The 26,283-nt window shown below is 44.7% G+C and overlaps 1 protein-coding gene across 3 annotated transcripts in view; it reads right to left on the reverse strand.

Moving 5' to 3' along the window:
- Positions 1 to 2,735: 2,735 nt before the first annotated feature.
- The window catches only part of MDFIC (MyoD family inhibitor domain containing), a 79,021-nt gene continuing 55,473 nt past the window's right edge, over positions 2,736 to 26,283 (reverse strand). Inside the window, exons 3-4 of one of the 3 annotated variants that reach the window (XM_070754745.1) lie at positions 10,448 to 10,714; positions 2,736 to 3,284 (exon numbers count right to left, since the gene is read on the reverse strand). In XM_070754745.1, coding sequence (XP_070610846.1) covers positions 3,046 to 3,284; positions 10,448 to 10,714 — 506 coding nt within the window. In that variant the 3' untranslated portion in view covers positions 2,736 to 3,045. Of the gene's footprint in view, positions 3,285 to 9,528; positions 9,719 to 9,803; positions 10,042 to 10,447; positions 10,715 to 26,283 lie in introns of those variants that run through there. The other 2 variants (XM_070754747.1, XM_070754746.1) reach the window with 2 other exon arrangements.

Here is a 26,283-nt window from a genome sequence, read left to right on the forward strand (position 1 = left end):
TATATTCATTCTCCATTAAACAACTTCAAATAATGTATGAAATCAAAATATGGTTTTTAAATCTCTTGAGTAATGGTTTCATATACTATTGGAAATTTTCTAAAAATATATTTAGACCTTTTTTATTCTTTACATGAAAAAGCATTTTTTATACATCTAGCTTTATTTTCTTTCAAAATACAGTGGTACCTCATGATACGAACCCCTCGTCTTACGAACATTTCGTGATACGAACCCGGGGTTCATGATTTGTTTGCCTTGTCTTAAGAACCATTTTCACCTTACGAACCCGAGCCGGGGGCGTGGGCTCTCCTACTGCGCATGCGCTCTACCTTGTGCTCTCTTACTGCAGCAGGGATTTCCCTGCCTTGTGACTGTCATTTCCGGAATTTCCTCCCTGCCTCCCTCCTATTCCTCCTCCTGTATTCCGCCTCCCTCCCAGCCTTCGGGCAGCATTCGCCTTCCTCCGCCGCCATCGGCACCCAGCTCCTCCTTGTCTTCTCATTTCTTTACAAGTTGAAAGTCGGGCGGCGGCGCAGAGGCTGGGGGCGGCGAGGGTGTGTGGAAGAGGCACCTAAGGCAGAACTTTCAGCTTCTGGGTGGATGGGAGGAGTTAAGTGGCTGGGCTAGCAAAATCTCCGTGCTGCTTAATTTCTCCCAAAGCTGAAAGAAACGCTGGTAAATAAAAGCAGAACTTTCAGCTTCTGGGTGGATGGGAGGAGTTAAGTGGCTGGGCTGGTAAAATCTCCCTGCTGCTTAGTTTCTCCCAAAGCTGAAAGAAACGCTGGTAAATAAGAGCAGAACTTTCAGCTTCTGGGTGGATGGGAGGAGTTAAGTGGCTGGGCTGGTAAAATCTCCCTGCTGCTTAGTTTCTCCCAAAGCTGAAAGAAACGCTGGTAAATAAAAGGCAGAACTTTCAGCTTCTGGGTGGATGGGAGGAGTTAAGTGGCTGGGCTGGTAAAATCTCCCTGCTGCTTAGTTTCTCCCAAAGCTGAAAGAAACGCTGGTAAATAAGAGCAGAACTTTCAGCTTCTGGGTGGATGGGAGGAGTTAAGTGGCTGGGCTGGTAAAATCTCCCTGCTGCTTAGTTTCTCCCAAAGCTGAAAGAAACGCTGGTAAATAAAAGCAGAACTTTCAGCTTCTGGGTGGATGGGAGGAGTTAAGTGGCTGGGCTGGTAAAATCTCCCTGCTGCTTAGTTTCTCCCAAAGCTGAAAGAAACGCTGGTAAATAAAAGGCAGAACTTTCAGCTTCTGGGTGGATGGGAGGAGTTAAGTGGCTGGGCTGGTAAAATCTCCCTGCTGCTTAGTTTCTCCCAAAGCTGAAAGAAACGCTGGTAAATAAGAGCAGAACTTTCAGCTTTTGGGTGGATGGGAGGAGCTAAGCGGCCGGAGGAATCAATGTAAAACGCCGCTGGGCTGTAGCTCCTCCCATCCACCCAGAAGCCGAAAATTCTGCCTTTTGTTTACAAGCCTCCACGCGTTTCTTTCGGCTTTGGGCTGCTTGCTCTCCCAGAAAGACCCCAGCCCACACCTTCGGGAGCTTCCCAGCCGGGTCCCTTCCACGGGGCAGTGGCCACGGCTCCCCCCCTAGTTCTCCCGCTGACCCTTTTCACACACGCACACCATCCCCAGTCTCCGCGCGGCCGGCTGTCATCTTCTAAAGAAGCAAGAAGAGGAGGAGGAGCTGGGCGCCGGTGGTGGTGGTGGAGGAAGGCGCCCAGCTCCTCCTCCTCTTCTTGCTTCTTTAGAAGATGACAGCCGGCCGGCGGCACGGAGAATGTGGCTCGGAGGCTGGGAGGGAGGCGGAATACAGGAGGAGGAGGAGGAGGGAGGCCAGGAGGGAGAGGGGGAAGGAGGGAGGGAGGAAATCAGAGAAGACGCACGTACAAACCGCCCGTGCGTTTCCCTCCCTTCTCTTCCAGTCATTGCAAGCCGGACAGTAACTGTTGACTTTTCCGTTAATCCACCCACGAGGCTCCCTCCAGGCAGCCTGCGCTGTCTCCCCCCGTCTCCCCCCCTCCACCCACACCCGAACAAAATCCGAATGCCGGCGGAAATGAGGCAAAAGGGGTGAATTTTGGGCTTGCACGGATTAATCGCTTTTCCATTGATTCCTATGGGAAACTTTGTTTCATGTTACGAACTTTTCACCTTACGAACCTCCTCCTTTCACCAATTAAGTTCGTATCATGAGGTATTACTGTAATCTGTTTGCTCCCTCATTCTTGATTATTTACTTATATTTATTGACTGTTTATCATCCAGATGAGGGAGAAAAAGGAAGAACCAACCTAACTCTTTATAATATTACATACTCCCTCTTTGTGACCCTGTGGTCTCATAATTTGGGGTAGAGTTAGACTAACTGGATGGAATTGAGCGTGACAACTATGTGGAGTTCGCAGTAGATATGTTGTATCCTTGGACAGAAACATCTGCCACTACTTAGGATTGAACTTTCAATTTTCTAAGTTGGAAGCAAGTGTCTTTACCACTAAGTCACTATGCTGCTCTCTTTACAATATTACATATGATATGCAAAAATTATAGAAATAGTACTGTATTTTAAAGCTGCAGTTATTACTTAGAATAGACATGAGCAAGACTATACTATAAAATATGAACAAGACCTTAATATGACTAGATCAGATAAATTAATTTACATTAATTAATATAAATATATTTAAGATATAACAAATTGTATTTGCTTGAAAACTTTATCTGAGTAAGAATCATTAAAATAAATGTTCTTGCTTGATTTTCCAACTATATAAAAAAATATGAAATAACAACATCATCCCTTCTTTCTTTTTTCAGATACAGCTATCAAATTGTTCTTTCATTTGTCTTGCATTTATTCTTTATGGTCTACTATTCAAAAATTCTCTTCAATTTTTCGCAGAGATTAATAGTGTGTACCGGGTTGTTGTGAGGACATTTAATAGCGACTTTTAGAAGAATGTCTTAGAAATAGAGAGAATCAGAGAACAGCCCTTTCTAGTTTTTCAAACTCAATTAACAACAAAAATCAGAATCAATACAAACTTATAATGGGAAACAAATCCCACAACATTCCATACAGATTTCTAAACAGTCTGCCGATTCACAACAGGCATCCATAATGCCACAGTCCATGTCACATGGGCAATTGCAGTCATCTCCCATTTCTTCCCCACAGCAGCACACCCCTGGGCAGATTCTACATGAGGTTTGCTCCAGGATGAGGCCACAGAGGGTGACGAATTCACAGAATAAGCAGGCCAAAATGCAGTGTACACAGCAATCTTGAGGAAGTAAATAGGGAGGAGGGAATAAAGAGAAGAACATAAATTTCATACTACATTCTGAATGACCATTCTGGAGAAAACAAAACATCTTAAGAATAAACAGAACCATTTTCTTTTTTTCCACATTACATCTTATGCATGTGTAATATTAGGCGCATTTTTGCATGCCAGCCAGAAAGAAAAATACCCCTCCTCTTAGTTAAAACCTTTTTTGGATTACTTTTGCTGATTAAGATATGTCTATATTAATTAGTTTGATTTCATTTTGTAGAAATCTTTGAAATTTTGTATTTATTTTTTCCTGATGATTTTAGAGAAATCAGTAGAGTGCAGTAGCCCAGTGGTTGGAATACAGTACTTCTGCTGACTGCCAGTGCCAGCAATTTAGCACTTCGAATATTACCAGACTCAAGTTTCATTCAGCCTTCCATCTTTCCGAAGTCAGTAAAATGAGGACCCAGATTGTTGGGGGCAATATGCTGACTCTGTAAACCGCTTAGAGAGGGCTGTAAAGCATTGTGAAGTAATATATAAGTCTACATGCTATTGCTATTAATCTCCTAAAGAACACATTGTTGTGTCACCAAATTCATATCATTTTATCATTTTGGACATGCCAATTATTCATTCTCCATAACAGAAACAATAGAAATTATTTTAAATAATCTTTCCCTTATCAACCCCCTTAGGGTTAGGGTGCCTGGCCTCTCCTCGGCACAAAGAGATACAATTTCCCTATCTGTTTACTATTACTGAACACCCAAAATTCTATGTATATTTGCCAAATGGGTACATACATATTACACACAGGCACACAAAAATATACAGTATCTACTATATAAACTGTATGTGTATGTACACACACACATGCACTACAGCTCTTCTAAAATTATACACATTAGCCTTATTTACTACAATAGGAAAAATATACCCAGAGCCCTAAAGGGAAAAAAATAAGAAAAAACCAAACCCGTAGGAGCCCATCACTGGATGTGATTCCCTTTTGTGACCTTCAGACAAACAATGTTATATTCCTAGCAACAGAAATGTTAAGCTCAATTGTGGTCATAAGTCGAAGACTACCTTTAATGCAAATGTTGGGAGAGATGCATGTTTGATTCATCCACAATCAAAAGAAATTAATTGCTGGTGTTACATAAGCATTTTTGTTTAAATTGTTATTTATCTATTAGCTCATTTCTATAAATAATGGGCAGTATTACATAAATATGATGAATAGAAAATGTTCATTGGTAACAAAAAAAGAAAAGAATTAGCTAGTTAAGAAGAATGCTTACATATATTAAATGGTGTTTTTCATGAAGAATAACCATATCTACAAGTGACCTTCATCCAGTGCTTAGCAGATATAACACATGAAATGAAGTTGGGGAGTACAGGTTCAGTGAAGAGAACCAAAGCCAGATTGATGGGGATTAATTAGACTGTTGTCATGGAGACAGTCATGGAATAAAACTAACAATTTCCTCTTATGTTTTTTTTTAAATAATGTAAACAAGGAATTGTTAAGAAGAAATAGGTGCATTAGTATTGATAATTTAAGATTAATTAATTAATAGCAATGACACTACATGCAGAGCAATGATTGTGAAAATAAAACAACAAATAATTATATCATTGTCATCATATTAGTATTTTAATTTTTTAAAGTCACTACATTCCAAACTCTGTAGCATACAACATCCAGAATAAAATTTAAAACAATTAATAACATAACAGAATATTTTTAAAAATCAACAAAAACAGCCATTACAATAAAATACATGCACAGGAGGGACCCAATAATACATTAGCTCAGGTGCAGGATAATTATTGTGGACAAAAATTATACCAAAACATGGGTAGTCCTTGACTTACAACCATTTGTTTAATGATCATGCAAAGTTATAATGGCATTGAAAAAAGTGATTTATGACTGTTTTTCACACTTATGACCTTGGTGAAAATTTGATCATGATTAAATCATGTCCATGATCAAAATTTGGCTGTTGGTAACTGGCATATATTGTTGCAATGTCCCAGGTCATGTATTCATCTTTTGTGATTTTTTTTTATAAGCAAATTTAATGGAGAAACCAGAATGTCAACCTTCGCTATGCTGCTGCATTCTTTTGCTTGGTTGTCAGAGACAGGGTGGGGTTAGAGATCAAGGGTGGGTTGGGAAGCGTGCAGGAGGAGAATTAAGTTTCGATTCCCTATGTGCCAGAAGGAGACCGTTAGATGGAAAATTCCTGAAGAGTGACGGGAGGGGCAACATGTGCCACCTGATGAATCTGGACAACGGAGATTGGGCAAAAGCCAAACAGGGGGTGGGAAGGGAGGGTTTGATATAAGCTGCATCGCACCATTTTCCTCAGACTTTGCTTTTCTTTCGATGCTTCAAGTTCTGATTTTGATAAATACACTTTTTGAACCTTTATAAAAGGACTCTGAGTTTTATTTGTCTGAATTCTGACTGGCAGCTTGACACAGATTCACTTAACAACTGTATTACTAACTTAACAACTACAGTGATTCACTTAACAACTGTGGCAAGAAAGTTAATCAAACGGGGCAAAATTCACTTAAAGTTATCTTTCTTAGCAATACAAATTTTGGGCTCAACTGTGATTCCTAAATTGAGGACCACTTGTAGTTTTTATTTTTCTAAAAAAATGGAGAGGAATTCACCAAAATCAGCAACAAAGTTGTTGATTCTGATTATCAAAATTGAGTAAGAACTCCTGGTACCTATACATTTTTCATCTATTATTTGCAAAACTCCATTAAAAATCATCTAAACAGATGGCAGTGTATGCCATAACACTTTTGTATCCTGTTGTTAACACAATCCTATCAGTGTCACTTAAATAATAATTCTAAACAGTTTATCTATTTGACCATTTTTTGTTCATGTCTATTTATAGATTATACGAATCTATGAATCCAAATCTTTTCTGAATAAATAAGTGTCAAGACAAAGCTCAAGAAGGTACAATAACTTTTTTGATGATCTTGAAAGATTAAAAGCAGACATAAGCCTCTCTGATACTCTACTATTCAGAAAGAATAGAAAGAAAGCCCTCTTTGAGAGTCAAGGAAATTTAGTGGCCCCTTGATCAGTACTGAGATGTTTGTAAAAAAAGGGGGGGGGGAGAAGCATTATGTGTTGTCCTAAATGTGATGCAAAGATGGGTTTTGAAGAGAGGAGGCACCTGGGCAAAGGATTATTTTGTTTCTAAAGAGAAAAAGAAATATCCCAAAGTAATACCCCTGCTTTCCCCTCTGAGCATACCAATTAAGAACATTCCAGATGGAATTTTAAGAGGCTCATTTCACTACTAAAGTCTCTCATAGCATCTGGCCTGGTTACTTGAGGATACACATATCTTACCTAGTTCTTGCCCAGTATATATAATTAGTCAATCAGATTCAGCATTAATTAAGCAATACTATCAGAGGAAACAGAGAATGTGGGTCTTCTCAATGATATATTTATTTATTTATTTTGTCCAATACACAATAATACACATTGAAGGTAATAGAGGACACCTTTGAGGAAATAGAATTAGAGAAAGAATAGAAGAGAGAGTATAGGATAAAATAATCAATGAGAGAATAGAAGAAAGATATAGGGATAGAAGAGAAGATATATGGGATATAGGAGAGACAATAGGACAGGGGTCGGAAGGCACTCTAGTGCACTTATGCCCCTTACTGACCTCTTAGGAATCTGGACAGTCTAAGGGTAAAATGTTGGGGGTTAGGGGATGATACTACGGAGTCCGGTAATGAGTTCCACACTTCAACAACTCTATTACTAAAGTCATATTTTTTACAGTCAAGTTTGGAGCGGTTAATATTGAGCTTGAATCTGTTATGTGCTCTTGTGTTGTTGTGGTTGAAGCTGAAGTAGTCGTTGACAGGCAGGACATTGCAGCATATAATCTTGTGGGCAATACTTAGATCATTTTTAAGGCATCGTAGTTCTAAGCTTTCTAGGCCCAGGATCTTAAGTCACCTTGTTCATATCATAAATCTCTGTGTATCCAGCATGCACACACGTGCGGTCAAGTGAGATTTTGCTTTTGTGCATGTGCAGGAAGCAATATCTCATGAGGGGACGTGCGTGAGAGATTTTGGTGATTTTTCTTTTACATGCGCAGAAGCAAAAAAATCACCAAAATCTCACACACATGCATGTCCCCTCGCAATATTTTGTTTCCTGCACATGCAGAAGCAAAATATCACTCGGACACGCACATCAGAGACACAGAATTGTGCGTGCAGCTCAATTTTCGCTACTGGTGCGATGGCGTCAACTATATCGGTAGGAACCTGCTACTGATCTGAGGAAATAATCCTCAGGAAATTTCCATAGGTAGAAGTGGCAATCTGAGGGAGGGCCGATGACTAAAAAGTGGAAGAGTAGTGTTGCTTGCCTAACATATCGCCTACTGATTGGTATAGTTTAAGGTGCCTAGTTTAGCTTTTTTAAAGGTTCTTGGATATGCTATCTTCAATTTATGACCATTCCATCAGTTATTGTAGTTACAATGGTGTTGGACAAAATTATGAGTCTTTAGAGTTCTGGCCATCTCAGAACGTATAACCAATTGCCATATGCCCTGTGATCACAGTTGCCTTTTGAAAATTTCCCAACTAGCTTCCCCAGAATGTCAGGGGATCCTCTTGATCCTCCCTCATTCCCTTATCTCCCCTCTGTGACACAGGGAGGGTTACTTCTGAACACTCCCTGACTCACACTGTGCCTCTTGGACATCCCTTCCAACACCTGCACAACTCTCACCCAACCCACAATGGTCCTATTGAGTCTGCGGAGAGGGGCGGCATACAAATTTAATAAATAAATAAATAAATAAAATACCGACTTATACTCTCCTACTCCCACCTCAATCTGTGTAGAAATTATTGTGCATCCACCCTGTCTTCCTCCATACCTGTTCACGTCCTCCCCCACCAGCAGTAGTCTCTTACTTACCTAGAGACCTGTAACTTGCAACTTCCTGCCAGATTCCCCATTATCTTTGGTTGTGGAAAGCCGGCAAGAACTTGCTTTAACTAACAACAGTGGGATTCAGTTAACAATGACAATTGGGAATACAGGGATTGGCATCCCTAAACAATACAGGAAGTCAACATATACTTTTTGTTTTAGAAAATGCATTGTACACTATACTTTCCAATTTAAATCAGACATGATTATTGCACTATAGCAGCAGAAGGTAAAGTGATACAAATCTTGCGTGAGACCGTGAGACTACTATGAGAGAAGCAGAAAAGTGACATTTAAATTACTTCAGTGAATGGTGGGAAGCAACAGAGTATGTAAGTACAAATTTGCAAGAGGCTAAAAACAAGAGGTTAAGACACTGGCATATAATAAAAGCTACATATAGAACCTGAAAGATCAGAAAGGTGACAGGAGATGTGAGATGACATAATTCTCACAAGTAAACAAGGACTCCTCTTGACAAGATGTCAAGAGCTGAAAACATTCATTTCTAAACAAACAAGATGCTACATACATTTGATGATCGTGCATATAAAATTGTATTCTTATATTTCTCTTTGCTTTTTAATACCTTGAAACATTCTCTCTGATTTATCGCTGTTGATTGATAATTGTTTTGAAAATCATTTGCGTTACATTTATAATTTGCATAAGATTTATTTTACTCTTTCTTAGGTTAGTTTTTCCTAACATTTTAAAGGACAAGCCCTTCCCTCACTACAGTATTGAATAATTCCATAAGATCTTGTTACATATATATAACCAACTGATTGTGAGGCAGCCAATTTAAATATATCTATATAACATGATTCTATAGCATACAGTACATATTTTATTTATTTTGTACCTTAAGGTCAGTGTTAATTCTTAGCAACTGCCTACTAGTCCCTGCAGTCTTCTTGACTATATTTCAGGAGTGGTTTACCATTGCCTGCTTCCTAGGGCTAAGAGAGATCAAGCAAAATTACTAAAGCTGGGTAATTTACCCAGTTTATGCCTAAAGATGAACTAGAATTCATGGTTTCTGTTTTGTAGCTTGATGCCTTAACCGGTACACCAAAGTGGTTCTCAATACATAGTAGAGATATGTATGTGTGGATGGGTTATAATGAGAATTGTGTGGATCCTTGCACTTAAACCAATTAATAAAAACTGCTTCAACTAGTAATATATAAAATAAAGTTTATAAAATTAGGCAAGGTACATTTGAAATGGAGGAAATAGAGGAAACTGTCAAGATGACCAATCTTCCAGAACAATTGTTTCTTGCACATTCACAATAATGTTGAGAGAAGATTATGAAAGGGGCTAAAATGATATTTTGCCTTGTTCTCCTTTTCTTTTTAAATTTCTGCTGCTCTTTCTATGGCAGTTGGATCAATAGATCAATCATATCCTCCAAAGAAGCCAAAATAAAATTTATTTATATATTGAAGGTATGGAAATAAATAAGCATTTACAGATAATCCTTGATTTACAACAACTGGCTTTGGAACTTTCATTGCTAAGTCGCTCAGTAAGTCTTGCCCAAATTTTTGGTGAGACTTTAAGCAAATCATATGTTGTTAAGTGAATCCAACTTCCCTCATTGACTTTGGTCCTTAGAATCCAGCTAGGAAAATCACAAATCACAATCATCTGATCCCGAGACAATGCAGTCATCATAAATACATGCCAACTGCCAAGAACTCAAATGTTGATCATGTGGCCACAGGCAAGCTGAAAGAGTTGTAAGTGGAAGGACTAGTTGTAAATGACATTTTTCAGCATCATTGTAACTGCGAACTATATGGTCCTCTACTAAAAAACCATTCATTTAGCAACTTATTACACATTTTAAAATATTTGCCTGTCTCCTAAATACAAAGCATTTCTATTTTGTCTCTGTAATGATACTGCCAGTTTGCAATTTTAAAAAACTCCATAATCAGTAGTGACATAAACAAATATCTGAAAGGAGGAAATACTTCTCATTTCTTTCAAATACTTGCTGCAATTTCCACCAAACATTTTCCTTTGGGGAAAATAGATTTTATTTTATAGTAATGATTTATACTTCTTTGAGAAACATGACTCAAGACTCTTGCTTAATTATTATCAGGAATGACCTTTGTTATCAACTTACCTTCAGGAAAATGACCAAGTTTATGAGAACAAGCAGAGCTTTTCTTACTGTTTTCAATGTTGACAGACAGACTGGAATGAATTTTTCTGTGTATCTTTTGGGAAACAGGTGCAGAAAATGTTCGGTTATCTGGTGCAACAGCTTTGACTCTACTGCAAAATCCACTTTCACTATTCAGACTTCTGGGGCTATTTTGTTTTTTGCTGGTTCCTTCCTTATACTTGTCAAGTGGCAAAGCATTTGGCTGAGGCAAATGCTGAGGTTGTGCTTTAAAAATATGTAAAAAAGAAGAAAGAATTAGAGCAGTTAACAATGTCTATTTAAACAAAGTTTTCCAACGTTCCATCACGTTTACATAACTATGACCTGGAACACTGACAAAGACCCTGATGACTATGAAAGTTCATCAGATTAAAAATACTGATTGCAATAGATTAGACTATAAATTGCTGTAACTAATATGTTTTATTATCTTTGATTATAAAATCACATTATGCAGGACTGATAAAGTCATCAAGTGTCTGCTAATATTTGATTACTAATGAACAATCTGAATATATATTTTAAAAACTTGAGATCACTGTAGCAGTGTCACTCAATGCAGAAAAAAATATTTTATATAGTGCAATGAAAATTTGTGGAACTTCTGTGAATATGTATTTCTCCTACTTTAATTTGATCAATATGTCTAATATACTTTCTGTTGAAGTTCCTCAAAACCTTTTTATTTTTAACTTGGTATTGGAGCAAATGGTCTGCCATATTACATAAATTTATTTAGGTATAATAACCGGCTGGAGTTTGAGGTAAATTGCTACTATATACCAATGATGACATTCTAGTTTTCAGTTGTGTAAACTTCAACGTCCTAAAACAGCATTGCCAAAGAAGCATTAAGAATTGTAAACCTAATCTTACGTAGCTTCTTCTCTAGAAACACTGATTTATTAACCAGAACATATAAAACATTCGTCAGACCTATTCTAGAATATAGCTCACCTGTGTGGAATCCACACTTCACAAGAAGAGTCCTTCACTCCTCCTCACGGAACAAATTACCCTACTCCTCCAGACTTCAAATACTAAATCTAGAAAATTTACAACTATGTCATCTCCGAACTAATTTAACTGTTGTTCATAAAATCATACATCATAATGTACTCCCTGTCAGTGACTACTTCATTTTAACAACAACACAAGAGCACATAATAGATACAAACTGAATGTAAATCGCTCCAAACCTGACTGCAGAAAATACGATTTCAGCAATAGAGTGGTCACCGCCTGGAACTCATTACCTGACTCTGTTGTTGCTTCCCCCAACCCCAAAATCTTCAACCTTACATTATCTACAATTGACCTCTCCCCTTTTCTAAGAGGTCTGTAAGGGGCATGCATAAGTGTACTTATGGGCCTAATGTCCCTGTCCTACTGTCTTATTATCCTTTCTATTACTACGTTCTACTTATGTTATGTTAATACAGTGGAACCTCGACATACGAGCAGCTCTACTTACAAGCTACTCGAGATAAGAGCTGGGAGGGGAGCGACATTTTTGTTCGCCTCCCGAGCTCACATTCGGGATACGAGCGCCAACTTCCGCGTTCGGCTTCAGGAGACAGCTCCTTGGCGCTCGTATCCCGCGTGTTTTAAAAGGTTGCAGCCGGCCTGGGGGGCTCGGGGGGGTGCTGGCAAGCCCCCCAGGCTGGCTGCAACCTTTTAAAACACGCGCGCCGCTTTGCAGCTGTCTCCTGAAGCCGAACGCGGAAGTTAGCGTTCCGGCTTCAGGAGACAGCTGCAAAGCGGCGCGCGTGTTTTAAAACGTGGCAGCCGGCCTGGGGGGCTCGGGGGGAAGCCCCCTAGCCCCCCAGGCCGGCTGCCACGTTCCCCTATGGGAAACAATGTTTCGTCATACGAGCGTTCCGACTTACGAGCCTCCTTCCGGAACCAATTAGTCTCGTAAGTCGGGGTTCTACTGTATGTACTATAATACTATACATGTTTGACAAATAAATAAACAAATAAAAATAAAATCCCCAGGGTAATTCATTCCTGAGTCTATGGAGCCTATAGCCTGAGTCTATGGAGAAGGGCGGCATAGAAATCCAAACAAATTCCACACATCTTACTGTAAGTTGCCATTATTTGAGAAACACTGCTTTAAATGCAAACTAAGGGTTTAATTTTGGTCTCCCAGTGAAACCATGGTAAGATATTTACTTATTTACTGTAAGAAATTAATACTTTAAGGATTTAAAACCTCAGAGATTGTTAAATATTCTGAATCAAATCAAGTTTCTCTATGAATATATTAAAAATTAAACTATCTGTAGGCAACAAGTTCCGATGGCTGTTAAACTAAAATTAGAATTTTAAAAAATCATTAAGACAATATTGCTAAAAGCGCAAAAATAAAAATAAAAAGCACACTATATAAAGGCAGAATATAATAACAAAAACAAAAAAAGTAAGCCAATCTTTCCCCCACCTCCCCTTTAAATAACACATAATACATAATTATATATATTTCCAGGGTAATCCAGAAAAAATATATTTTGATTCCCTTTGAAACTTATTTTTTATTATAGAAAATCTATTTTAGGAAATGTTTTTCTATTGGTTTATGCATACACATCATAGAATACACCTTCTAAAACAACTAGGGTAGAAATCCTTTGGATTTTCAATAAACAAGGAGGTTCTGATGAAAATATTTTAAAATGTTTCATATACTCTGCTTGCCCTCAAAATAAGACATCCCCTGAGTAATAAACCTAATCAGGCTTTTGGGTGCATGGCAGTAAGGCCAAGCGCTTATTTTAGGGTTCAAAAAATATAACAGTGTCTTTTTTGGGGGGACATGGTAGTAGTGGAATATATTCACACATTTTTGGATTATTTATTTATTTATTTATTTATTTATTTATTTATTTATTTGATTTGATTTGTATGCCGCCCCTCTCCGTAGACTCGGGGCGGCTCACAGCAATAATAAAAACAATGTACAACAAACAATAATTTAAGAAAAAAAACACTAAAAACCCCATTATTAAAAACAAACATATACACAAACATACCATGAATAAACTGTATAGGCCCGGGGAAGATGTTTCAATACTCCCATGCCTGACGGCAGAGGTGGGTTTTAAGGAGTTTACGAAAGGCAAGGAGGGTGGTGGCAGTTCTAATCTCCAGGGGGAGCTGGTTCCAGAGGAGGCTCTTCCCCTGGATCCCACCAAATGGCATTGTTTAGTCGACGGGACCCAGAGAAGGCCAATCTGTGGGACCTAATCGGTCACTGGGATTCGAGCGGCAGAAGGCGGTCCCGGAGATATTCTGGTCCGATGCCATGAAGGTCTTTATAGGTCATAACCAACACTTTGAATTGTGACCGGAAACTGATCGGCAACCAATGCAGACTGCGGAGTGTTGGTGTAACATGGGCATACCTAGGGAAGCCCATATTGCTCTCGCAGCTGCATTTTGCACGATCTGAAGTTTCCGAACACTTTTCAAAGGTAGCCCCATGTCGAGGTGATGAGGGCATGAGTGACCGTGAGTAGTGAGTCCCGGTCCAGATAGGGCCACAACTGGTGCACCAGGCGAACCTGGGCAAATGGCCCCCTCGCCACAGCTGAAAGATGGTTCTCTAATGTGAGCTGTGTATCAAGGAGGATGCCAAAGTTGTGGACCCCCTCTGAGGGGATCAATAATTCCCCCCCAGGGTTATGGACAGACAAATGGAATTGTCCCTGAGAGGCAGAACCCACAGCCACTCCATCTTATCCGGGCTGAGTTTGAGTCTGTTGACACCCATCCAGACCTCAACAGCCTCCAGGCACCGGCACATCACTTCCACTGCTTCGTTGACTGGACATGGGGTAGAGATGTACAGCTGGGTATCATCAGCATACTGATGGTACCTCACCCTGTGCCCCTGGATGATCTCACCCAGTGGTTTCATGTAGATATTAAATAGCAGGGGGGAGAGGACCGACCCCTGAGGCACCCCACAAGGGAGTGAACTTGAAGTCGACCTCTGACACCCACTAACACTGACTGTGACCAACCGGAAAGGTCGAAGGAGAACCACTGAAGAACAGTGCCTCCCACTCCCAACCCCTCCAGTCGGCGCAGAAGGATACCATGGTCGATGGTATTGAAAGCCGCTGAGAGGTCAAGCAGCACCAGGACAGAGGATAAACCCCTGTCCTGGACCCACCAGAGATCATCCATCAACGCAACCAAAGCAGTTTCTGTGCTGTAGCTGGGTCTGAATCCTGACTATTGAGGGCCTAGATAATCAGCTTCTTCCAAGGACCGCTGGAGTTGGAGTGCCACCACATTCTCAACAACCTTCCCCATAAAGGGAAGGTTGGAGACTGGCTGATAGTTGTTAAGAATGGCTAGGTCCAGGGAAGGCTTCTTGAGGAGGGGGCGCACAAGTGCCTCCTTGTAGGGATCCGGAAAGGACCCCCTCCTCAAGGAAGCATTGACAATCTCTTGGACCCAGCTCTGTGTCACCTCCCTGCTGGCCGAGACCAGCCAGGAGGGACACAGATCCAGTAAGCAGGTGGCAGAACTCATAGCTCCAATGGCCTTGTCCACTTCATCAAGTGTCACCAGATCAAACTCTTCCCAGACAGGTGGACAAGTATGGGCCCCAGTCACCTCATCTGACTCGTTGTCAGTCGACTCTGTTATCCAATCGGAGTCAAGGTCCGCCCGGATCCAAGCGATTTTATCAGCGAAAAACGTGTTAAAATCCTCGGCACTACTCTGTAAGGGTTCCCAACTCCCCTCTGATTAAGAAGGGAGCGGGTCACCCTAAACTGAGCATCCAGGCGGTATTCTGCTGATGCAATCAAGGCGACATGATACGCGCATATTGCCACCTTGAGCGCCACTTTGTAAGTCTTCTTTTTCATTTTCATTTTATTGGATTTGTATGCCGCCCCTCTCCGTAGACTCGTAAGTCTTAATATAAGCTCTTACAAGTGTTCGATCGGATTCGGACGTACTCTTCCTCAATTGCTTCTCTAGACGTCTCTTCTGGCGTTTCAACTCACGGAGCTCCTTGTTCAACCATGGAGCTCTATGGGGTCTAGTGTCGCGGATAGGTCGCAACGGCGCAATCCAGTCAAGAGCCTCCGCGGCAGCTTTGTTCCAGGCCTCAGCAAGAAACTCCTCCGAACTGTGGACGAGTGCATCTGGAATAACCCCAAGCGCCCTCTGAAAGCCCTCTGGGTCCATCAGGCGTCTGGGGCGGAACTGCCTAATCGGTTCAGCCTCCCTGCGGGGAAGGATTGGAGCCAGGAAGTCAAGCCGCAATAGAAAATGGTCTGACCATAACAAAGGCAACACTTCTAAGCCCCTTAGGCTCAGACCATTACTCAATTGCCCAGAGAGAAATACCATGTCGGGTGCGTGACCCCCCTCGTGAGTCGGACCCTGTACTTCTTGAGTCAGATCCATGGCTGTCATGGTGGCCATGAACTCCTGCGCTAACCCAGAGGTTTCACCGAGCGCTGGCAGGTTAAAATCCCCCAAGACAATAAGTCTGGGGAATCCTACCGCCAGCCCGGCTACCTCCTCGAGCAGCACAGGCAGGGCTGTTGACACGCAGCTGGGAGGCAGGTACATGAGCAACAAGCCCACCTGAATCCCTAAGTCCAACTTCACCAGGAGGGACTCACAACCCGCAATCTCTGGAGAAACAAGTCTACGCAGGCAAAGGCTCTCCCTGACTGCAATAGCCACTCTTACCCCTCTTCCCGGGGTCGAGGCTGATGCCACACCTGAAACCCAGCTGGGCAAATTTCGGAGAGAGGAACTCCTCCCTCCAGGCCCAGCCAGGTTTCAGTCACACATGCCAGGTCGGCCTCCTCATCCAAGATCAAATCTCGGATTATGAGAGCTTTATTTACCACCGACCTGGCATTGAGTAGCAGCAGCCTGAGCCCAGGGCCAGGATTACACTCGTCACCAGCACCCTGGGTTGAGCTCACAGAACCGGAACAAGGGATTGTTATTAAGCAGCAATCTCTTCTTCCCCTGGAACGGTCAGTTCCGTGGCCCCCGCCATATCTGCGTCTCCCCAGCAGGACCAAGATAGATGCCCCCTCCCCTCCTGCCTCTCCATCGTCAGGTGGGCCAAATATATCATTCGTATCACGCTCATTCCCCTCATTCACACCATAATCCCATCCATCCCATCCAACCCACTCTCCCGTTCATTCCATAACCATCCATCCTATACATATAGCCCCATTCATTCCAATAATCATAGACATCCATCACTAAAAAACCCCAATAAGTTAGCTAAAAAACAACTAAAAAGCATTAAAAACAAGGAAAGTGAGCAATAAGAAATATATGGGAAAGTAGTCAATCAGCAGTTCTTAACAACAGCAAGCAGATGGCGCTGTGTTCTGAAGCAATTAAGTTCCAGAAAAAGTCCTGTATAAAAGTCCAAATAGGAGTCCAGGTCCCCAAATGTCCACATTTCTGGGTAAGATGACCATTGTAATGCTGGCCGCTGCCAGCATATCTCTCCTGGCTCCTATCAGTCCCTCTAGTCATTCCCCAATGTCCGCTGCTCTTCTCAAGAGACATCTCCAGTTCTCTAGATAATCCTCCCCATTCCATGTGTTTGCTGTCTCATAGGTACTCACTCCAGATTCGATCTTGTAAATCCACCTTTTTCTAATGGCCCCTCCGACTCTGGGCGCCCCCACCGTCTGGCGCTCTGGCATCCCAGGACCATCCAATTCTATGGCGAAGATCCAGCTGTCTTGCTCAGTTCTCTTAATGTTAAATCTACTCAGAATAGCACGGCAAGCAGATGTCTCAAAAGGTAGCGAGTAACAGAAAATGACAAGCAGCCGAGTAGACAGGGAGAATGACAGGCAGAAAACAACAGGCAGCTCTATTTTAGCTGGTGGCCACCATTTTCCGAGCCCCAGCTGATTACTCAGCAATATCTCCATGGCAAAAGTAATTAAACCAAACACCATGGAGCAGGGAGCATTGGGATCTTCATGGACTGGATGCAAAGGAGAACTTTTTTCTGGGAGTTCCTGATCCCCTCTCTGTCCTCCCCAGTGTAGATGTACGAATGGAGGCAGCAGGCAGCGTACTGCAATGCCACAGGTGAAAGGCGGTTCAATTTCGTGTCGCGGTTGCCATTTTCCGAAGCCCAGCTGATTAAGTTACAGACTCTGAGGCGAAGAAAGGAGCAGAAACAACACAAGGAACAGGGAGCGAGGGTCTTCTTGGCCAGCAGCTGCTCACCTCTCCAAACTGTAGTGCCGCAGATGACAGGCGGATCAGTTTCGTCTCACTGTCACGATCGAGGTCACCATTTTGTGAAGCCCAGCTGATTACAGGCTCAGGACGAAAAACTAAGCAGAAAAGAGCAAAACAGCATGGAAAGACAGAGAATGAGGATCTTCTTGGACAGCAACTGCTTACCTCTGTGAATTGTAAGTCCAGTGCTAAATGAAACCACAATTTCCATACATTTCTTGGTGTTATCGCCCGTAGTCTAGCTGAGCAGCAATTCCACCCCCCTCCTTGCTCCCCACTGGAACCAATTATACACAAAGTAATCTTTGCATATGTTGCAGATGTACAGTGATACCTCATCTTAGGAACCCCTCTTCATAGGAACTTTTCATGATACGAACCCAGTGTTTAAGATTTTTTTGCCTCTTATTCTGAACTATTTTCACCTTCCAAACTGGAGCAGCCGCCGGGATTTCCCTGAGGCTCCTCGATTCCCTTCATTTTTGCCGGCGCTGCTTTCAATCCCAGCGACAAACTCCCCCCTTCCAAACTGCATGGGGAAAAGACTCATGGAGCTCAAAAGAGGAGAAAGGTGTGGGGAAAATGAGCAGGACAGGGTGGGCAAAAATGGGAGGGACTAATGGTGCTCAAGAGAGAAAAAAGGTGTGGGGAAAATGAGCAGAACGGGGTGGGCAAAAACAGGAGGGACCCATGGAGCTCAAGAGAGGAGAAACATGTGGGGAAAATGAGCAGGACAGGGTGGGCAAAAACGGGAGGGACCCATGGAGCTCAAGAGGAGAAAGGTGTGGGGAAAATGAGCAGAACGGGGTGGGCAAAAACGGGAGGGACCCATGGAGCTCAAGAGGAGAAAGGTGTGGGAAAAATGAGCAGGACAGGGTGGGCAAAAACGGGAGGGTCATGGAGCTCAAGAGGAGAAAGATATGGGGAAAATGAGCAGGACAGGGTGGACAAAAATGGGAGGGGCCCATGGAGCTCAATAGGAGAAAGGTGTGGGAGAAATGAGCTGAATGGGGTGGGCAAAAACGGGAGGGAAAGACTGATGGAGCTCAAGAGAGGAGAAAGGTGTGGGGAAAATGAGCAGAACGGGGTGGGCAAAAACGGGAGGGACTCATGGAGCTCAAGAGGAGAAAGGTGTGGGGAAAATGAGCAGGACAGGGTGGGCAAAAATGGGAGGGACCCATGGAGCTCAAGAGAGGAGAAAGATGTGGGGAAAATGAGCAGGACAGGGTGGGCAAAAACGGGAGGGACCCATGGAGCTCAAGAGGAGAAAGGTGTGGGGAAATTGAGCAGAAGGACCGTTGAACTTACCTGAACGGTCTTCTCGCTGCACTGTGAGGAGAGTCCAATGTGGGTTGTTCTTCAGCCTCATTGGCAGGGACTGAGTTAAAAATTAACATAATTATGTCCCGCCCCCCTCTACCTCCTCAGGTTCAGTCAAGAAAAACGAAGGAATAGTGTAAACAAACCAATTTTATTAACTAAGAAGTTAAACTGGTAACGAACTGAACCCCTGGGCCAAGAAGCCGGGAGGGTTTGGACTCTCCTCACAGTGCAGCGAGAAGACCGTTCAGGTAAGTTCAACGGTCCTTCTCCCCTGCACTGTTCGGAGAGTCCAATGTGGGATATACCCAAGCAAACCAACTAGGGCGGGATAGGCTGGACCAGGGGTGTCTGAACACAAACCCGTTGCAGCACTCTGCGACCGAATGCCGCTTCCGATGAAGCGAATGAGTCTATACGGTAGTGTCTGATGAAAGTCGTGGGGGCCGCCCAGGTTGCGGCCCGACAGATGTCATCGATTGACGCCTGTGTGTTCCAGGCGGCAGTGGTGGCTGCACTTCTGGTAGAGTGAGCCTTGATTGTCCTTGGCAAAGGTGTCCCACGTGTCCTGTATGCCTCCATAATGCAGGACCGGATCCATCGGCTGATAGTTTTAGAGGACACCTTGTTGCCCATGGATCCTGGGAAGAAGGAAACGAATAATGCTTCTGATTTCCTGAAAGAGCTGGTCCGTCGAATGTAAATCTTTAGAGCTCTACGGACGTCCACTTTGTGCCAGCGTAAGACTGACGGGTGTGAACCGTGGGTACAGAAGTCCGGTAATATTATGTCCTGGGATCTATGAAATCTTGTGTTGACCTTCGGCAGAAAGCTGGGATCTAACCGAAGAGTAACCCGATCTGGGTGGAACACGCAAAGGTCCGGCCGGACTGACAATGCCGCGAGTTCCGACACCCTGCGAGCAGATGTGATGGCCACTAAGAACGCTACTTTGATTGATAGAAGGCGAAGCGTGATTTCTCTCAGTGGTTCAAAAGGAGGTCCTGTAAGGGCCTGTAAGACCAAAGTCAAATCCCAGGATGGGAAGTGATGGATAACTGGAGGAGAAAGATTCGAGGCTCCTCGGAGAAAGTCTTTAACCCATGGATGATGGGAAATCGGTCGAAGGGGGTCTGGTCTTAAGACCGTGGCGATAGCTGCCACCTGCCTGCGAAGGGTGTTTGGGGTCAGCCCTTCGTCCAGCCCCTTCTGTAGGAAGTCTAATAGATGTAAGATGGAGGCTGAGCGAGGGGGGATCTCTCGAGCTCTGCAGAATCTACAAAACGCTGCCCATGTCGCTTGGTAAATGCGAGTCGTTGACGGGCGTCGAGCCGATTGGATGGTATGGATGACCTTTTCCGACAGGGATTCCGCCCTCAAGCGGTCCCCCTCAATCTCCACACGGCAAGCCTCCACCACTGAGGCTCTGGGTGCACCAACGACCCCTGGGTGAGGGAGAGTCTGTGGTATGGGATCCTCCATGGCGGGGAGGTTGAGAGGTCCATCAAGTCCGCGAACCATGGTCGTCTGGGCCAAAAGGGGGCGACGAGAATCACCTCCGCCTGCTCCGAGAGTATCTTGGAGACTACCCTGGGTAGAAGGCAAGTCGGAGGGAAGGCGTAGAGTAGACCCCTTGGCCATGGGGAGAGGAGCGCATTGATACGGTCGGCTCCCGGGCACGGGAACCGGGAGTAGAATCGGACCACTTGGTTGTTGAGGTGGGTCGCGAACAGGTCCACTACCGGTTCCCCATAACGGTGTATAATGTCCTGGAAAACCTCCGGGTTCAATGACCATTCCCCCGGGTCGATGGTTGTGCGGCTCAACCAATCCGCCTGGGTGTTGTCTGATCCTGAGATGTGTTCTGCTTGGATCGAGACCAGGTGTGTTTCCGCCCAAGACATCAGGGAGTGAGCCTCCTCCATCAAACGGCCCGACCTCGTACCTCCCTGATGATTTATATGGGCCCTTGTTGCTACGTTGTCCGTCATGACGAGGACATGCTGTCCCTCTACCCGGTCTTTGAAGGAGTGGAGTGCCTTGAAGACTGCCCTTAGTTCTAGTAAGTTGATATTGGGGTCCCTCAGGTCGTCTGCTGTCCAGAGACCCTGGGCCACTCTGGAGCCGCAATGTGCTCCCCAGCCGGAGAGGCTCGCATCTGTAGTGATCGTCACCTCCCGATGGTGTAGGAAGGGAGAGCCTCTGGTCAGCGCTTGGGACGTCCACCAGGGCAGAGAGTGACGGACGGGTAACGTGAGACGTACCTGGTGTTTGGAGTGGCTCATGCGTGCTCTTTGGAAGGGGAGGAGGAGCCATTGAAGCGGGCGGGCATGCAGCCGCGCCCATGGGACGATGCTGATGCAGGAGATGAAGACTCCTAGCAGCTGGGATAGAAGGGCCAAGGGGACCCTGGTGCGGTGCTGAATAGAAGCTATCAGCGTCCTCACCCTCTGCTGCCTCTCTGATGACAGGTAAACGATTCCGGCTGCAGAGTCTATCAGAGTTCCCAAATGTAAGAGCTGTTTGGTTGGATTCAGGTGGCTTTTCACATAGTTGATCGTGAAACCACAGGTCTCTAGAGAACGTATTGTCCGTTGTAGATCTAGTCTGGCCTGTTGAGGGCTGCTGGACAAGATGATTACGTCGTCCAGATAGGCCATGAGACGAATGGATCTGGTTCTCAGGTCGGCTGTCAGTACATCCAGAAGCTTGGTGAAAGCTCTGGGGGCCGATGAAAGTCCGAAGGGCATTGCCCTGTACTGGAAATGATGGTCCTGTATACAAAAGCGGAGGAAACGTCGATGATGTGGATGAACTGGTACGTGCAGGTACGCCTCTTTGAGGTCGATGGAGGTCATCCAGTCGTGTGTCGGATGGATGCCAGGATTGACTGTAAGGAATGCATCTTGAAACGTTGGTAGCGAACATAGATGTTCAGCTGCTTGAGGTTGAGAATCAGGCGGTAGCCGCCGGACGTCTTGGGGACCAAGAACACGATAGAGTAGAACCCCTGTCCTTGTTGATGTACTGGCACCGGTTCTATTGCCCCAATGTCCAACAGGTGTTGTACTTCCCTGGCAATCAGGGAACATCTTGGTTGAGATAGCGACGGGCATTGTAGGAATCTGTCCGGAGGAGTCTGTAGGAAGTTGATGCGCAGACCATTTTTCACGGTATCTAGCGCCCAAATGTCGGTGGAAATAGCCGCCCAAGAGCCTGAGAAGGACTGCAGGCGTCCACCGATGGGTACCTGGATGGGTAAGTCATTTTTGTTTTCGGTACCCTCCTCTGTTCCCGCCCCGAAAGGATCTGCGGGGCTGTTGGAACTGTCGGTTCCTGTCTCCATAACCTGTTCTGTCGGACCTGAAGGATGGCTGCGTGTAGGAGCTCTGTCCATATGGCCTGGTGTTTGAGGCCGCAGGCGCGGCCGTGTCCGCTCGAAAGGGCTGCCTTCTGTAGTATGGGGCCGCCCGCCTGTCTTGCCTCCTCGCCGACCTTGGCAGCACCTTTTTCTTGTCTTTATCCTCGATCAAGACTTTATCTAGTGATTCTCCAAAAAGTGTGGTCCCTTGGTAGGGCGCGGTTGCAAGACGCCATTTCGATTTGGCGTCCGCTTGCCAAGAGCGGAGCCATATTAGGCGTCGAGTGGAAAGGTTGGTAGCCATCGCCCTGGATGAAAACCTAGAAGCAGCCAAGGTGGCATCGGCGGAGAACTCCGTGGAGGCGATCAATTTATTAATGTCTTGGCGAAGGCGAGCGTCCTCCGGGCCCAACCTGGGGAGGATGTCTCGAAGCCAAAGGATTGAGGCCCGGTTGAAGAAGGAGGCTGCCATAGCAGCTCTCAAGGACCAGGCACATAGCTGGTGCATTCTCCGGATCAGGTTCTCGGCCTTCCTATCATCGGGCCGCAAACCATCCGCCATCTCCGATGGAACCAGGGCATTGGAAATTAGCGAGGTAACCGGGGTATCCACAGCCGGGTATTGGAGCAAATCCTCTATTTCTGGATCGAAGGAGTAAAGCTTCTTGTCCAGAGCTGAGGGACCCAGAGCTGCTGCTGGTTGCTGCCAGGGCCTCTTTATGTTTTCTGCAAATATGGGCACTGCAGGGATAGTTTCTGAGTCCCTTTGAGGCTCATTAATGAGTCTGGAAGCGGGTAATGTGCCCACATCCTGGTCAGCCGTCTTTTGGGCACTGGTCAAAGTTAGTGTGGTTCTGGCCTTGTTTAGGAGAACCCTGAAAAGGGGTGCCTTGAATAAGCCTGCTAATACAGGCTGTTCTGGTAAGGTGGCTTCATCCCCCGACAGCTCATTCTCTGGGTCTGAAAAGGCCTCTCTGAACTCTTGCTCCTCCTGAAAAGAGTCATGCAGGGAAGGTGCAGGTGCAGGAGCTGACCAGATATCCTGCCTGCTGGGGCGAGGTGGCAGTGGGGATTGATGTTGTTGTTGGGCCCCAATTGCTATGCCCTGTGCATAAGCTGAAGCAATCATGTCTTGTACCGAGGGAGACATGGCTTGCCAGTTATCTGTAGAGCCCCTGAGCCCTGCTGCTGTGGGCGTGAATGTGGCTGTAGCTGCTGGAGGTTGAGAGGCAGGCCTGCTCCATTCTGATCTCTGAAATCCCTCAGATGGTGGGGGGGCACTTAATGGGCGGTCTGGTGAAAGACCCCCAGCGCTTTGAAAGGGAGGCCCCTCGAAGGTGGCCGATGACAGGGGAGGAGGACCCAGCGGGCTTTGATAAACGGGTGGAATAACCATGGCTGAGGGGCTAGGCCCTTGTCTTGGTTTTGCTTTGTCCAGCTGGGCCTCGAGGGCCTTTATTTTCTTCTCAGCCTCCTTTAGTGCATTGGAGGACTGAGAGCTTTTCCCCTTAGATTTTGAGCTGGGCCCCTTGTCCTTACTTTTATTCTTGGAGGAGGAGGGCACAGGAGCGCTGGGACTGGATTGAGACATGTTTGTAACAACACCGAGCCAAAAACACGAGGTTACTGCTTAAAAGCAAGTAAAATGGTGGACTAGGGAAGCTGGTGTCCCCTAAATAACATGTCATCTGTTTTTCCTGCTCGTGATTGGCTGGATACTAGGTAGAAGCCCATAATAGCTTCGTTGTCCTGGCAACGCCCTGAAGCAAGATGGCGGCCCTGGGATAGGCTGAAAAGAGCCTAGTCACTCTGACCCCTTAGCAAACAAGATGGCGGCCGTGACATCAGGCGGGAAAAGCTCTGCTTCTCAAACGGCCGGAGGGGGACTCAGAGGCTTTGGCCCTGCGCCAAAATGGCGGGCGCAACTTCGGGCAGCTCGGCAATCACCTTCTGCACCCCCCCCCCTTCAATTCCTTCGATCTCTGCTCCTCTGAGCGATCGGGAACAAGGTGGCTGCAAAGGGCCTCCGAACAGCTGATCTTTTTTTCTTTTTCCATTGCCGATCGGCAGGAACGCTGTCTGGGAGCTGCTGGGATCGCCTTACAGCTGATTTCCCCCCATGGGGAAATTCTGTGTACTGATTGCTCCTCTGATCGGTAAGAACCGATACTCGGAGACTCGTTGCGCTGGAAGAGTGGTTGGGGGGGGGGGTCTGATCGCGGGCGTCAGGGACCCCAATCCAGCGATCCCTTTCAGCAAGGCAATACTCCGGAGAGCAGTGGCCTCTCAGGGATTGAAGAGACGGAGAACAATACCCCGGAGGGCAGTGGTTCTCGAGATCCAGGTCTTCCTCCTATAGAGAAAGGGAAAAAAAGGAGAAAAAATTATTGTTAGTAAACATCCTATAAATCTCACATACTGTGAGAAGAAAACTCATAGTCCCTACACTATGACTGAGTTTTTAAGACTGAACCTGAGGAGGTAGAGGGGGGCGGGACATAATTATGTTAATTTTTAACTCAGTCCCTGCCAATGAGGCTGAAGAACAACCCACATTGGACTCTCCGAACAGTGCAGGGGAGAACGGGGTGGGCAAAAACGGGAGGGACCCATGGAGCTCAAGAGGAGAAAGGTGTGGGGAAAATGAGCAGGATAGGGTGGGCAAAAACAGGAGGGATCCATGGAGCTCAAGAGAGGAGAAAGGTGTGGGGAAAATGAGCAGAACGGGGTGGGCAAAAACAGGAGGGAAAGACCCATGGAGCTCAAGAGAGGCTCTTTTCGCCTTGCTTCATTGGGACTGCCACCTCTTGCCACCTCTCGCTGTCCCTCTCCCCACTCCATTCGCCTCAGCTTAGTCTGCCCCCCCCCCCCGCGCTTTTTTAAAAAGCCTTAATGTTTTGGATTTTCCTAATGGGCTTGCACGCATTATTGGCTTTTCCATTGATTCCTATGGGAAACGTTGTTTCATCTTACAAACTTTTCACCTTATGAACCTCGTCCCAGAACCAATTAAGTTCGTAAGACGAGGTATTACTGTATCTCCAAGTTATTAAAAAGAAAATGACAGGACAATTGCTTTACAAGTTTTCCAATTTTGTCAATTTCAAGTTTAAAAATCCCTTTCTATTGATTGTTAGGGAAAACATTAAACCCTTTTTGAGGGTTTAATGTTCATTCTATGGAGTTATTCAGAAATGTACTTAAGTGAGGCATATCTAAACTGGATGGTAAGAACTTCATTGTAGATAAGAAAGCCAGAAATATTGAGAGGTTGGGCGGGACTGTCTCAAATCATCCCTGAGTTTTTAAAATCAGTCTTTTGAACTAAGATAAAATTTTCACACTGGTATATTAACATTGATTAACTTTATTAATTGAATGAAACAAGCACAAAAATATGAAGTTCATTCTTCACTGAGACTTTTTTTATCCCTGTAGGACCTGAAAGAACCTCTTATAACATCTAGGGACAAAGTAGGCAATAATTTGAAATCTCAATCAATCAACCATCAATCAATCAATCAATCAATCAGAATAGAGCTGGAAGAGATCTTCAAGATTTTCTACTACAACCTCCTGCTCGAGCAGGAGACCCCATATCATTTCAGACAAATAACTATCCAATCTCTTCTTAAAAACTTCTAGTGATGAAGCACTCACAACATCTGATGGCCATTACAGGTTAATAGTTAGGAAGTGTCTCCTTAATTCCAATGATTACATCTCTCCTTCATTAGTTTCCATTCATTGTTTCTTGTCCTGCCCTTTGATGTTTTCAAAAATAAGCTGATTCCTTCCTCTTTGTGGCAACCTCTCAAATACTGGAATACTACTATAATGTCCTAGT

The sequence above is a fragment of the Erythrolamprus reginae genome, chromosome 6 (assembly GCF_031021105.1).
Source record: "Erythrolamprus reginae isolate rEryReg1 chromosome 6, rEryReg1.hap1, whole genome shotgun sequence".
Lineage (NCBI taxonomy): Eukaryota > Metazoa > Chordata > Lepidosauria > Squamata > Dipsadidae > Erythrolamprus > Erythrolamprus reginae.